The following is a 14671-nucleotide window of genomic DNA, read 5'->3' on the forward strand; positions in this document are numbered from 1 at the left end:
GGTCTCGCGTTTATATAACGTCGGGAGGCAAGCGGCGGCGCGGAGATGAGAAAGGCGGCGTCTGCTTCTTGTTTAGACAAAACAAGTTGAAGACGGCGACGGCGGCGCACAAAGAGATTTGAGGAAGTTGTTCTGAGGGATCTGAGGTGCGTCGACCCGTTCAAACAGCCGGGGAAGAGCCCCCCCCCCCCCCCCCCCCCCCCCGCACCGCCTGGCATTTAGGCAACCTCTGACATTTTGACGTTTTCAAAGAGGGACGGTAAAGATTGACGCAGCCACGGCGGCTCAACTTTATGCTCCGCGATATAAAAAAGAAAAAAAAGGGAAGTAAATCTCCACATTGCAGCTGTTCTCTAATATTTAACAACCCCCACTGTGTTCCTTACAATTCTGTTCAAGCTGCTTTTTTTTTTTTTCTTAATGAAAACTTAATGCGGACTTCATGTTCGCTGTAGAGCAACGCGGGCAAGTTCCCACCAGAAGCTAATTGATTTGGGAAAGCAATAAAAACCTTTTTTTCTTTAAAAAAAAAAACAACAAAAAAACACAACAAAAAAATAGAATAAAAAAACCCGAGTCAGACGCGCAGGATGCTTCACACTCCATTTGACTCCCGGCTGTGATGTAATTATCGTGATGCGATACCAAGTCGCTGGGTTAAAACCCAGCGGCCTGAATCTGACTCCTCACACCTCAGCCAGAGACCCCTCACCCCCCCGCCCTCCCCACTGCCCCCCTCCCAACCCCCCCCCCCCCCCCCCCACCCCAGTGGGCGCAACCACCCCGTGTGGAGCCACTCGTCTGTAGCCCCAAAACCTGTGCGCACACACACATACACACACACACACACACACACACACATGCACACTTTGCACACCTCGATACTCCTTTAACCCCCACCCTGCTGTGTGTGTGTGTGTGCGTCCCTCTCCCTCTCTCTCTCTCTCTCTCTCTCCCTCCGTCATGTTCATTCAGCTGTGGTTGCCTGGCAACTGCATCACACTCTTCCATAATTGGTTGGTGGCTGGTTGATTGTCCATGCCTGTTAATCTCTCTCTCTCCCTCTCTCTCTCCCTCACTCTCTCTCTCTCTCTCTCGCTCTTTTACACTTACCCCCCCCCCCCACCTCCCTCCTCCCCCTCCCCTCCCTCCTCTCAGTTGCTAGGTGACTTTATCATGCATCCTTGCCTTGCGGGGCTATAATTGGCTGGCGTCATGGTTGCTGTGGCGTCAGGCCCGAGCTGGCCTTGCCTCATTTCTGCAACATTGTGTGTGTGTGTGTGTGTGTGTGTGTGTGTGTGCGCGCGCGCTCGCAGGGGGTAAGAGTGGGGGGCCGCAGGTGCCAGACAGGCGGCCGTTTCACACCCGTCCTCCGTAATTGGCCAGAGCCACCCCATCTTCCTTCAACAGGACCCCCACACCCTCCCTCTGACCAAAACACACACACACACACACACACACACACACACACACACACAGAGGCACAGACTAGGGGCTGAAAGTGTAACGTTTCTCTTTAACAGGATGAGCTGCCAACTCGCTCTTTGCTATTGTACGCTGGAATTATTGCTCCTCTATCTGCCCCTGTGTGTGTGTGTTCGTGTGTGTGTGTGTGTGTGTGTGTGTGTGTGTGTGTGTGTGTGTGTGTGTGTGTGCGTGAGAGAGAGAGAGATGGTGCAGTCACACACGCACTTGCACGCACACACACACACACACACACACACACACACACGCTGCAGCAACGTATTCAACATGGCTGATATTTGGCTCTCCAGGGAAAAATACTTGTTTTACTTCCTGCCCTGAAAGACTCGGAACTGAGAACTTTCACTTTCTCAAGTTCATCCAGAGGCAGACGTGACTCACAGACTGTCTGGGTCCCTCCCACCACCACCACCGCCGCCGCCGCCGCCAAGGCCCTCCGTCTAACGTTTAAGTCTGCTGAATGAAATGTTTACTTCGTTTATGCCTGAATTTTTTTATTTTTTTTTTCTCTGGGAGGGGGTTCAGTTCCCGATAATAATGATTTATGTTTACACAAAGAGCCGATCCACCTGCGCTGCGCGGAGCAACAAGGAGCCACGCAGGCAGCTGACAGCTGTTCATTCCCAGACGCCTCGGCAGCTCATCAGCGTCATGTCAGCATTCGAGAGCGACCGAGTCGAGCAGAGTTCAGCTTTATGGAAATGAGCGAGGATGCAGCAGCAGCAGCAGCAGCAGCAGCAGCAGCAGCAGCAGATCGCAGAGCAGAGTTTGACTCCCTGCTGGGGCCGAAGTTCCAAACAAACAGACGCTCAAAACTTAAGTGATTAAAATAAAGTTCACATTTGAAGAGCTCCACCGCAGACAAACTGAACGGAACCGAATGACTCCTGGCGGCAGCCAATCGGTGAGCGGCACCTCTCTCGACTCTCTTGGTGTGAGCACGCAGTAAACCCTGAGATCACAGCTGGTGGGAGAAAGATGCGAGAGCAAGAAGCGCATCAGAGAGCAGGGATGGCCTGGACAATGCTGCAAAAATGTCAAGGAAATTTTAAGGAAAGATGCAGGAAAAATCAAATTGCGAGTGCCGCTTTTCCATTTCCAGGTGAGTTACACCATAGGACGGTGCTGCGTGGCCTCTGGCACCACGTTAATGCTAACGGCCATGTATCCTCGCTCGTCACGGCAGCATTAGCATTAGCAGACGGCACCGGCCGACTGAATGTTTGCTACGTCCAACCTGTTTCCATTAAACACGTTGTAGATTTGCTCTGATTAATTAGAGGGAAGCAGTTTTCAACGACACGGTTTCCCCCCAAAAAAACAATTTCCAACTCAAAGGCGCGTCAAAAGGCGTTTAAAACGCTTTGAACGCAGGGCCTTTAAGTCAAGTACATTTTTTGAAAGAAGAACCTCTGAAGGCTGACCGCCACAGGCCGTTATCGTATTGCCTTTTTATCTGGGTGTCAGCAATGTTGGAAAAGGAAAAATCTTCTTGTATTGCAGCTGTATTTTTTCTTTTTTTTTTCTTTTCTTTTACAACATTCAACCAAACTGCACGGAGCAAACCCTCCGCTAAGACGTCCTCGGGAACAGGTAGCGTCACCCTTAGCGGCAAAAATCCCAATTAACTTCAGATGCTCTTGGCAGAAGAGAACACTCCGGACCAGGACTGTAATTACTCTGAGCTGTTGGAGGCACTCGCAAGGCGAAGCCGCCCAAGGCCCGAAACGCACAAGAGGAGGCGGCGACGAAAAGAAAAAAAAAAGCCCAAAAAAACCAAAATCCCTGCTGTGAAAATCAGCGAGCGACTGCGAGAGAGATTTGACTTGGAGAATTTAAATATGCAAAGCCAGCGGAGCCCGGCCCCTGCGGTCTGGAATTCATTTAGCGTCGGGGGGAACCACGGAGTCACCTTGTGGTCACATTGCATCCGCGGATGAAAGCCGAGTCGGACCCCCCCGATCAAAGGGACGCGCCGAGCGGAAGGGGGGCCCGGGGGGCAGGGGGGGAGAGACGGGGGCCTCGTTTCGCAGCTGGATGTTCCTGTTGCGCGCCATCTTTTACGCGTCGTTGCATCATCGCCCCGGTGTTAGAGGCGCGCCGGCGCATCGGGCCCTTGTGATGAGTTCCTATACCTGCCGCACCTCCCATCGTTACCCGGGCCGAGATGACGACCGGAGGTAATTAAAGCTGAAGGCAGCCTCGCGTTGCATGGTGCATCTGTCAACGTCTTCTGATCGCAGTTTTGATCTTTTTGGTTGTTGTTTTTTTTTTTTTTGCTAAGCTGTAAGAAACAAAACACACATCAAAAGATGTATGTGCCAGCAATAAGGTTACATCTGAATTTATATACATATATATGTGTATATATTAAATATTATTAATTAGTGATTTCAAAGCAGTGACTTCTCTGCTCTGCTCCTGACAAGGATTTAATACGCTTTCCCACTAAAATGCAGCGCTGCAGTTTTCGCTCTTATTTACGTAAACCTTTATTTGAAAGGGGCGAGCATATTAATGAACACAAGTACTCTTGTAAATATGCAAGCCTTAGCAAAGCTGCTAATTTACATCTTTGGTCCCTTATTAGGCTTTTTTTTTTTTTTTAGCTTTTATTAGTTCTTTGCTTTATTTTGCCGCTCTCCCTTTTGAGGAACGTTTTCCCTTAACTCCTTTCTCACAAATTACACGCAATTAACCTTATTTTCCAGCCGACGTGACTTCAGCCAGCACAAATACTATTTCAGCCGCTGGTACATGGGAGAGCGTTTATTTTTGGCTATTATCTGATTAGCTGATAATGGTTTGGTCGGTCTTTCTGTCTGGGTTTGCTACAACTGGCAAGCCAGATGGAACATTTCCCAAATCCTTTGGATTTATTTAATGCATTCACAAGGTTAAGAGCCCATGGAAAGCATTTGCAAAGGGGAGGCGACACTTTGGAGGTGATTGGGCGGGCCCTCTATTTGCACATGAAAACAGATCAATCAGATTTGTTAGCTAGCCGCTACGCACCACAGTGTTCAACAGAGCTCCTGCCAAAGTCGATAAGGAGTCGGGAAAAAAAGCCAATGTTGTGCACTGAGAAAAAAAACGTCAGTGCTGTTTTGTTTTTTTGGGGGTTTTTTGTTCTCATTTTTTGCCATTCAGCACCGATTAAAGTGTCGCCACTGCAGCAAGCACGCTAACCCCTGTAGCAGCAGCTGTTGAGCATTTGCAAGTCATTGTAGCTGCTTTCCCCCTGGTCTTCTTCTGTGGTTTGGCTCATTCGCCTCGAGATCTTGTGCCTCCCGCCTCTTTATCGGTGAAGGTAGCTGATTGGTTATTGAATGCGGCCCACTGATATTCCAACGTGTTTACTGGAGATTGCCAAGGTGGACGAGCTAACGGAGATGTAATCCAAGCGATCCAGCTGCCCTGTCGGGTCAATTCTGTCCGCTCTTCTGTTCACGGGTGACATTTATATTGCGCCCCGTTATATTTCCGCCGTATTGCTTCAGCTTACACATTAGTTCCACTTTGTTGTTGACGGGCATGCATTTATGTTTGTCTCCTTATGTTGATGGGTCTGCGCGTGTGCTTTGACGAGAGCCGAGTCGCTGCCGGGACAGCTGGCTAACTGACTGTTAGCTGCTGTATTACTGCTCATTAGGAGTCATTAAGACCCCAATTATTGTTACCACCCCCCAGTTCACTAGCACACTTAACACGCGAGAGGGTCTGGAGATAAATTTGGCCGTGTTTTACAAGCGCGCCGTTGTAAAAGCACACTCGTGATTCGAATTGTTTCTTGCTAATTGAAATTATAACCATTAGTTTTGTTCACATGTGTGAGCTGAGTGGAAGGCAGCGCTGCTGATTGTGCGTTTTGTTGTTTTTGTGGCGCAACCTTGGAACCTTTTTTTTCTCAACAGTTAATGTTTCTATTGTAAGCATCCTTTTTGAAATGACGTTAGCATTGTTAGCGGGGAAAGAAGACTATTCTTATCCTTTGTTCTAACTGAGTCATGACTCAGTGAGTCTGCGTCACTGTGTACATAAATCAACACTTGAACATAAATTAGCCATATGAGTCCTACACAATACCAAACAGTCCTGCAACTTGGTCCCAGCTGGATCTTATAGTTTTCAATGGGGGAAAAACAAATGAGCAGAAATAAAGGGGATGGTTTGAACCTCTTTATCACTTTTAAGACTCATTTTATCCATTCATTTACTGTCCAGGGAGGACACTGTTAGAGAGGCTGTACGGCTTTGACAGGTCAGCCTTTGACACCTCGCTCACCATCTCACACCCCACAGAGAACAACAGCCGTAGCCCCGGCCTTGACACAATCAGACATCATCACGTCCCGTGTGAAGACAAGTCTGCCTCCACACACTGCAGTAGACACACACACACACACAGAGAGAGAGAGAGACACACACACACACACACACACACAGCTGGAAGGCTTTCTATCATGGAGAGATAACTACAGGCTGAGAACAATAGACCATCTCTTCTCCCATCTGGTGAAGTAAAGGATGAAACTTCATTTACATTTCAGATCCCACCACCTCGGGCTGTCTGTGTGCGCGCGTGTGTGTGTGTGTGTGCGTGTGCGTGTGCGTGTGTGAGTGTGTATGTGTGTGTGTGTGTGTGTGTGCGTGTGAGGGAGAGAGAGGGTGGAGGTTTCTGTAATAGAGGGAACTAAACGAGATTCATTTCAGGGTGAATTTGGGATTATGAATTAACACGCCGCAGTGCTGAAAGACTTCATTTACAGCTAATTGAGTGTATTGGCTCATTGAAATGGCTGTTGTGTTTAACTGGTCTGTCTGCCAGGCCCCAGGGGTGTGCGTGTGTATGTGTGTGTGTGTCTGTGCGTGTGCGTGGAGAAAGCCGTGGGTGTTAACCTGTGTGCTGGTGAACAGCTGTAGTTTAGACGTGTGAAATTAGATGGAGAGAGTGTAATAAAATGTGGCAACCTCTCTTCTCTCTCCCTCTCTCCCTCTCTCTCTGCCCTCCAACCCCCCCTCCCCAACCCCCACCCTCCACCCCACCCCACCCCACTTCAGGTGAGAAGCCCTATAAGTGCTCATGGGAAGGCTGCGAGTGGCGTTTCGCCCGCAGCGACGAGTTAACGCGACACTACCGCAAACACACCGGGGCCAAGCCGTTCAAGTGCAACCACTGCGACAGGTAAGACACACTCTGCACAACAGCCGCCAAACACGCATCCTCAATGCTTTTATGTTTTCTTTCCGGAAACAAATGAATGTATTCATCTTTTGCCTGTGATGGCGTCACTGTGGGGGCCAAGCAACGTCCTCTACTTTCATCAAACCTCATTTTTAACTTGATTTTGTTGGACTCCTGTCAAGATTAGAGATGCATTCCAGATAGAGAATCACAGCCATCAGTGGCATGAAGTGAGTAACGGCATGAAAAAAAGATTTGGGGTTATGGTTGAATGTGTAGGATAATTGGCCTTCGAGCTTTGACTGTATATAAAGTTGGAAGTTGGAGCTTCTGACTTGGCAACCAAGAACGACGGACAGAAAAAACCCCTAAAACTAGCTCGCTGTCAATCAACTATTGGAGGTCTGATGTATGATAGATGAGCAACATTTTATAGAGGTGAAACGCAGGGTTAGTTTTCCACATTGGAACCGAACGGCAGTTTTGGTGCCACTGCGACGTGATGGTTTCCTCAACGAGGGGCGAAGACGATTTTTAATCTAGAACTGCAGGACGACAAAGGAATTACAGGTGAATCAATTATCCGATAGAGGACGTCGTTATCTTTAAAAAAACAAAAAAACAAAATGTACTCGTTAATGATGGGGTGGTGTGGCTTGGCAGCCACGAGAGCAACTACTCCCAGTTGCGTTGGCTTCAGATTTGGAAGCCCGGCGAGACTTGAGTCACCGATGACTCACTCGGTCCTCTTGGACGAGATGAAGGGGGACAGACAGGGGTCAGCTGTTCCCAGTTGCGGGTGTTGAAGTGTCCTTGGCTTCCCCCGTTTCCACATGGTTTGTGTATAATTTTAGCCACATCATCATCTCTGGTCGGCGAGGTGAAATGTGTGGTCTGTTTTTTGTTTTTGTGTGTGTGTGTGTGTGTGTGTGTGTGTGTGTGTGTGTGTGCAGTCAAAGGGATTCTGGCTATTGGCAAACTGGTTGCAGCTAATTGAGTGGCACCAGATGCCAGCTGCACTTAAAATGCATTCTGTGTCTGCGTGTGCGTGCGCACCGCTTCCCGACGAACAATGCACATGCACGCACGCACGCACACACACACACACACACACACACACACACACACACACACACACACACACACACACACACACACGTTTGCCCCAGAGACAGTGTAATTGGCTGTTGTGGGTTCCCTCTAGTTTGGGTTTTAGACATAAAACCCTCTAGAAACCTGCTGGAAGCTTCTAATCCTGGCTCAGAGCTGAGACTGTATTAGCTCCTTTTTGGCACACACACACACACACACACACACACACACAATGGCTCCCACAGTATGCAAAAGGCGCACAGCACGTACGTCCAGAAACAGGTTGAGACGCCGACTCTCACTGGCAGGCGAGGAAACATTAAGAGGTGCAGATATGAGGGCGACTGGGGCCGAATCGATGGAGAGTCGATGCTGCGTCTGCAATAAATCCTCCCGAGGAACAGTTCCATTTGTCTTCGGCACTTAAATTTAGAAAACTGCACTCAGGGCTCCTCAAGATCTCCGCTTCTCACAGCCACTGCGGACCAGACGACCGATACGTTCTCATTTTTAGAACGTAAGTGCCAGTAAGACACATCAATAAGTTTTTGGGTTTTTTTTTTTTGCTAGCAGGCACTAAAAAAGCGATAGTAGCTGGCAGTAGCTGGCAGTAGCTGGCAGTAGCTGGCAGTAGCGGTGCCGTGGTGCTGCCGTGCAGCTCGCAGACTGGCGCGCCAGCTCCTCCGGCGCCGATTCAAAATGCAGAGCGTGGACGTCGTTGCGGCAACGGCTCGCTGTCTGAAAGCATCTTTAATCTTGTTTGCGCGTTTCCATCATTTCCCATTAGGGCCTGTTTGATGCTCAGGTTACAAGGTGGATGGAAACAGGCTTTGCAAAGGCGAGCCAGTCTTGCACACGCGCGCGCGCACTCACATCTGTGATTAGGGGAGCCCACTAAATATTACCATGAGAATGGCAAAAACAGTGGCAGCCACAGAGAGGTTAGCATTAGCTAAAACGTCGAATCTGACACAATTTCTCCAGGGAGCGCACGCACGCGCGTGCGCGCACACACACACACACACTCACACACACACACAAGCGACAGTCTGTCATTAATCCTGCCTAATCAAGCAGGGACCCCCTGATGTTTTCATAGAGCTGGAAGGAGGAGTAGACGTAGGAGGAGGAGCAGCAGCGGTGGCGAGGAGGAGGAGGAGGACAAAAAGAGTTGAGGAGGAGAAGGGAGAGTTTAGAGGAGGAGGAGGAGGGAGTCGGGCTGCTACCAGCTGGTCCGGCTGCTCCTCCGCACCCCCAGCAGTGACCACGGTAACTGGCATGGCCATCTGTCCGGCCAAGCGTGTGTGTGTGTGTGTGTGTGTGTGCGGGACACACACACATTGATTGATGAAAGTGAACAGCGGCACTTCCACGCAGCCGGCGAAAGGTCGAGGGGAAGACCAGACCACGGAGGGAAGTTCGCTGATAACCCGACACCATGTTAACGCACACACAGAAAAAAAAAAGAAGAAAATTGTGGGTCACAGTGCGATTGTGTTGTTGGGAAATCCGCTAACCTGGTTTCTCAGGTTGAAGTGGGTTTGCATCAACTGGTTGCAGCATCATAAACTGGGTCAGTTGGTTTTTATGTTGGAAGATGGAGGTGATTGTGGTGTCGTTAGATGAAGCGGGGACATTGTGGACACGGTTAAACGGTTAAAAGCGGAGAGAAGTGAGCAGAAAATACATTAAATTTCCGTTATTGTCCAGGACGTGGATTTCAGCTCCAAAGCAAGTTAGCTGCTGAATGCAACAGCCGTCATTTCAAGGAGCAACAAGGAAATAAAATCAGCTTATAAGATTTCAGGGGGGAAAAAAACAGTCGCTGGGGTCACGACATCTATAGAGTAGAAAGTGACAACACGCTGCATTCAAAAATGTGATAACAGCAATCACACTGCTGGGAGCTGACACCACTCAGCGCTAAGAATAACATACACTGCTAAAATGGTAGCCTCACGTTGGAAGAAGTAAGTAACAATGGTGCAAAATTACCCAGATTGACTTCCTCCGCCCTCACTTCGTCACCTTGACGATGTGCAAAAGTAGATCGCGGCGTGCAGTCCCTTTAAAAAACCGGCACATTTTCTAAGATGGTTTCCTCCCTTTAAAACTTTTGAAGAAAGTTTTATTCTTAGCCCCGCTGAGGCTTTTTTTTATTTTTTATTATCATTATTTAATACTTTACCATGCTGAACGTAGAGCTCGACTTCATTATTCTCCCTTAAAAAGAGTGAATTTATGAGAAAGAGGAGCGGGAGACGGCATCCGACTCTCTATTTTGCATTCTGCGTGCAGCCAGCTATCCTTGCATCTGCACAGAACAACAGCCTGCTTTAAAACACACACACGCACGCACGCACACACACAGACACTCACACACCCGCATATAGCCCGGGCTAATTAATAATGAATAAGGCCTCTGGCAAATTGAATTTTTAATTTCTCATTTTATTCGCGCCCACACTTTGTTTTGCCTCTCACATCATTTGCGCTACGCTTTACTGCGGATGTTCGACTTTAACGTCCCGCCAGTCGCCGGGAATGAAATTAGAACTCTGGTGACATCGTGACTCCAGGATCGTACGTCTGTGGCACCTTTACGTCTGCACTCGCGCCAGGTGCGTCGCCGGGCGAGTCAAATGAGCGAACTGGCAGCCAGTGTGCATTAGTGTCCACGCTCGCGGTGCATAGCTAATCAGTTCCTACAGTGGTATTCTACACAGCGCTTTGGAGCGCAGGGCTGTGATTTATGGTCTGGTTTTAGTCGAAAACCTCAGCTTGATTTTGTCACTGGTGGGCCATTGGGCTAAAATATAGCATGTTAAAAGCCCACTGTGTACAATTTACGCAGATCTGATGGGATGGCATCCAATACAAGAAATACATAAGTTTGTTTTAGTCGGATTAAGTGGAAAAAAAACAGTTTAATTTTGCTGGTAGTAGAAGAAAGCATGGACCATTTGTAAGGGGGGCTGCCGTATTGTGTCATCACATTTCTAATGTAGTCCAGGACATGGATCTGCTCAGGGTTCAGTTCATTCCCTCTGGTTCGCAAGGGATATAAGGAAGATATGATATCTAATCAGAAAAAAGCAATATTAACAAAGTAAACATTTTCTGGCTGACTAAATCTCTGACATTTTTTGTAGATTCCTGCCTCAAATATTTAGTGTTTAACTGCATTTTATGACGACCTCCCGCTAGCTACCAAAATAAAAGTGGAGGCACAAATCAAATCAAAGTTTATTTGTGCAGTGCCTTTCATACATACATTGCAGCCCAAGGTGTTTGACAAAAACTAAAAGTAAACTAAAAATAAAGATGAAAAACAGCATTTAAATGAAGTGCTGCAGTCCATTCAAACCCAACCCCCCCTCCCAAACATACACAGGTTATCATCTCTCCCAGCCACCACTGCAGAAACAGTGGAGTGAAAAGATACCTACGAAGTAGGACAATCAATAAGATGAAATATCAAATAACCTAAAAGCCCAAGGACAGTGGACTTTGAAGCTAACGACAAGACAAGTAAAAAAATATATATATATAACAAATGAGTAAAAGGCCAACATGAAAAGGTGAGTCTTGAACCTCCTTTTGAAAACATCGACAGTCTCTGCCATCCCGATGCCCTCTGGCAGGCCGCTCCAAAGCCTCGGACCGTAGTGGCTGAAAGCAGCCTCCTCGTGGGTTTTGGTCCGAACACTTGGAACAAAGGCCAAGTTCACATAGGTTGCTAGTTAGCTAGTTTAATATTCAAAATGGGCTAGAGTATGAGATGAGGTCTGCTTTTTAGATCTTTATTTTTCACGGAGCTGTCATGGCCATAAGTAATTGTCTGCCAGAATCTGATTTCGGCTTCTTTGCAGGCTTGACGATTATGCGATAGACAACACTGAGGTAATTGTTCCCCGTGTTTCCATCTATGCCCTTGTCATGTCTGATGTCTTTGTTTCGCCCTGTCTTAGGAATTTAGACTGTAATGAATGTGATGCTGCAAGGTGAAAATCAGTCTGGCAGAGAGTCACTTTTGGTCATGACAGACACCGTTAATCATCAAAACAACTCAATTTATCTTCAGAAAACACCACATTTAAGCCTTCGTCTTTGGGTTTTAGCTTCCTTTTACAGATGACGTCATCGTTATCTTGTGACCGGTATCGGTGCCCTTTGCGTGCGAGCAGAGGAGCGAAGAATGGAGTTTTGTGTTTTAGCGCCGGTTACCCGAAAGGCTGGGTAAACACAGAAAAACTCTACTGTGTGAACGTGCGGCCCTCATGGGAGTTTAAATGGCTAACACTAGTTGTTGTGAAATAGGTCATATGGTCCCTCAAGGATTGCTGCGATCAACAATGTTCGAGTGTCTCTGAGTTTCTCAAAGGTTTTCTCCAAAACATCAGTGATGAGTTTCTTGTGATTTTTGCAGAACCATCAAGGAATGCACATATATTCTGAGTGTGGTTGTGTTGTTATTTTTTCATGTCGAACTAAGCTCTTCTTCCAAGCCTTTTCTTCCTCTTGTTGTCCCTCTATTAAACAGCAAGATGTGCATAACAAATTCACAAAGAAAAAGTAATCTGTTGTGGAAAAATACCTTGAGGGTTTGGCCCAAGAATTATATATGGTTGTGTCATCCTCCATCCTTCTTTATGCTCAGTGTTTAAAGGTTATTTTAGGACAGGAACTCTAAACACTTGGAGCCAGTGTGTTGGGTGGGCGGCGGGCCGACAAGTGTGAAGCCTTTCCAGCAAACGGATGGGGAATTCCTCTGAAACCCACTGAGTCAGTGGGTAGTTGGTGGAAATGTGGGGTATTTACAGAGGCAGAGACAAGATAGGTTGGTAGGTAGGTAGGTGGGTAGGTAGGTAGGTAGGTAGATTAAAAGATAGATAAATGGATAGATAAACAGATGGCAACACAAATAAATTGAATTAGAATGGGCCAAGTACTCAGCCTTGTGGAACTCCGAAAGACAAAAATCCTTAGATATTTTGTTTTAATTTTTCTGCTACTGCAATGAAGATCCTAAACATCAACCAAGCAAGTGGCATGTCAATGTAAACCTATTTCTCATGTCTCCATTTTGCACTCCAAGGCTGTACATGCTGGGGGTGCAGAGTGGGGTTTTTTTCTTTATCTTTTGGGATGATTTCCAACGCTGCATCTCCGTTTGTCTCTGCAGGTGTTTCTCGAGGTCGGACCACCTGGCCCTGCACATGAAGAGGCACATCTGAAGGCGAGGAACAGACGGAGAGGGAGCGAGGAAAGAGCAATGGGAGAAGAGTGAAGGAGGAGGAGGAGGAAGAAGGAAGAAGAAGAGGAGGAGGAGAAGGAGGAGGAGGAGAGACTTGAAGAGAGAGTTGGGACGGGCGGCCGAGCTACCCACCGCCCACCTCGATCGACCCCGTCCGCAAAACTAGCTGGCGGGCCGCGGCGCCCGCCAGGGGGGAGGCAGCTCATCCCGTGAAGATCCAAGACCCACGGATGCCTCCCGTCAGAGACGGGCCGAGGAGGGTCGGTCAGAGGGGGTGGGGGGGTCGGAGGGGAACGAGGAGTAGCTAGATTGTTGTTTTTCTGTTACACACTCACGTACTCGCCATAGCGAGCACTCCACATTACACACACACACACACACACCTGTCTTTGAACGCCGCGCCGCCTCCGCTGACCTCACGAGGTGCCGGCGAGCTGGTCTTTTGGGAGGCGCAAGTCGCATCATAACACATCACGCCTTTCTTTCTTCCTCTGTAGTCAGTGTGATTGAAACCATGACGTCACTTTCTGGGGTGAGACACTTTCCAATAACTCATATAGTCCGTCGTTATTAGCGCTTTTACCGGCTTCTTGGCAAATCCAATGCTCTTTACTCTTCTGCTCTTTTTGGGGTTATTTTTTTTCTCCGTGTCTCTCACGTTTACGGAACCTTACGGAATCGATCATCCACCGCCGCCACCAGTCAGACTTCAGGAAATCCTTTGTGAGGAAAACAACAACAACAACAGCAAAACGGCCGGATCTGCAAGTGGGAGAAGAAGCCAGCGGACGGACTTTCTAGCATAGCTGACAATCGAACCCAGGGAGCGGACGCTGGGACGGGGCGGGTTTGGGGCGAGGGTCCGGGGTCGGGGGGGGGGGGCAGAGAAGTTCAGTTCCGGTGCACCCATGGGACGTCGGTCAGCGAGGTGCCGCTGCGGCTCTCGGGCCTCTCCTCCGCTGGGAGGTTTTTGCATCTCTCGCGCCGCCTCTCGCAGGCCATCTGACAGAAATGCGCAGCGACACTTTCTTCCCTTTTTTTTAAAAAAAAAAAGAAAAAGAAAAAAATTTGAAAAAAAAAAAATCTACTTCGAGGGGACAATAATTCTTCTTAATGTTGTTGTTACAAATGAATGACACTTTGTTCTCCGTTCTCTCTCTCTCTCTCTCTCTCTCTCTCTCTCTCTCGGAGAGACGTCTTAAAAAAACAGGCTGAGTTTTTCTTTTTTCTTTTCTTTTTTTCTTTTTCAGTTTGTTTGAGGGCAGCAGATGAGAATTCCGAAATGACTTTTTCAAGCGAGTGTGTGGGATGAGAAGGAGCGCGTTGTTGCTGTTGGTCTCTGAATCCCCCCATGTGCACCGGCTGTGCTTTGGCAGACTGTAAGCAAGCAGCGGAGGAACAACAGCAACAAGGAGAGGGGGAAGAAAAAAAAAAACAACGAAAAAAAAATAAACCCGACAACGACGAATCACAGCGACTCTCGGAGAAGGGATTTGTATTTTCTTTGGACTTTATTAACAGGGGGAAAAAAAGACAAAAGCAGAGAGCAGAGAGGTCTCGGCGCTGCTCTACCTACCCTGCGTTTCACTCCAGCTGGAAAAGGAAAAAAAAACAAAACAACCCCCGTCGCACTCCACCAGAGTCAGGCGGAG

The 14671-nt window shown here is 48.0% G+C and overlaps 1 protein-coding gene across 1 annotated transcript in view; it reads left to right on the forward strand.

Annotated features, from left to right (window-relative positions):
- Positions 1-14438, forward strand: part of klf7b (Kruppel like factor 7b) — a 55740-nt gene extending 41302 nt beyond the window's left edge. Inside the window, exons 3-4 of the mRNA XM_076031032.1 lie at positions 6547-6670; positions 12948-14438. Of these exons, the coding sequence (XP_075887147.1) occupies positions 6547-6670; positions 12948-12999 (176 nt within the window). The 3' untranslated portion in view covers positions 13000-14438. The remainder of the gene's footprint in view (positions 1-6546; positions 6671-12947) is intronic.
- The last annotated feature ends 233 nt before the right edge of the window (positions 14439-14671 follow it).

Source organism: Nelusetta ayraudi, unplaced genomic scaffold, assembly GCF_046127955.1.
Source record: "Nelusetta ayraudi isolate G7.1 ecotype Tasmania unplaced genomic scaffold, CSIRO-AGI_Nayr_v1 ptg000031l, whole genome shotgun sequence".
Classification (NCBI taxonomy): Eukaryota; Metazoa; Chordata; class Actinopteri; order Tetraodontiformes; family Monacanthidae; genus Nelusetta; species Nelusetta ayraudi.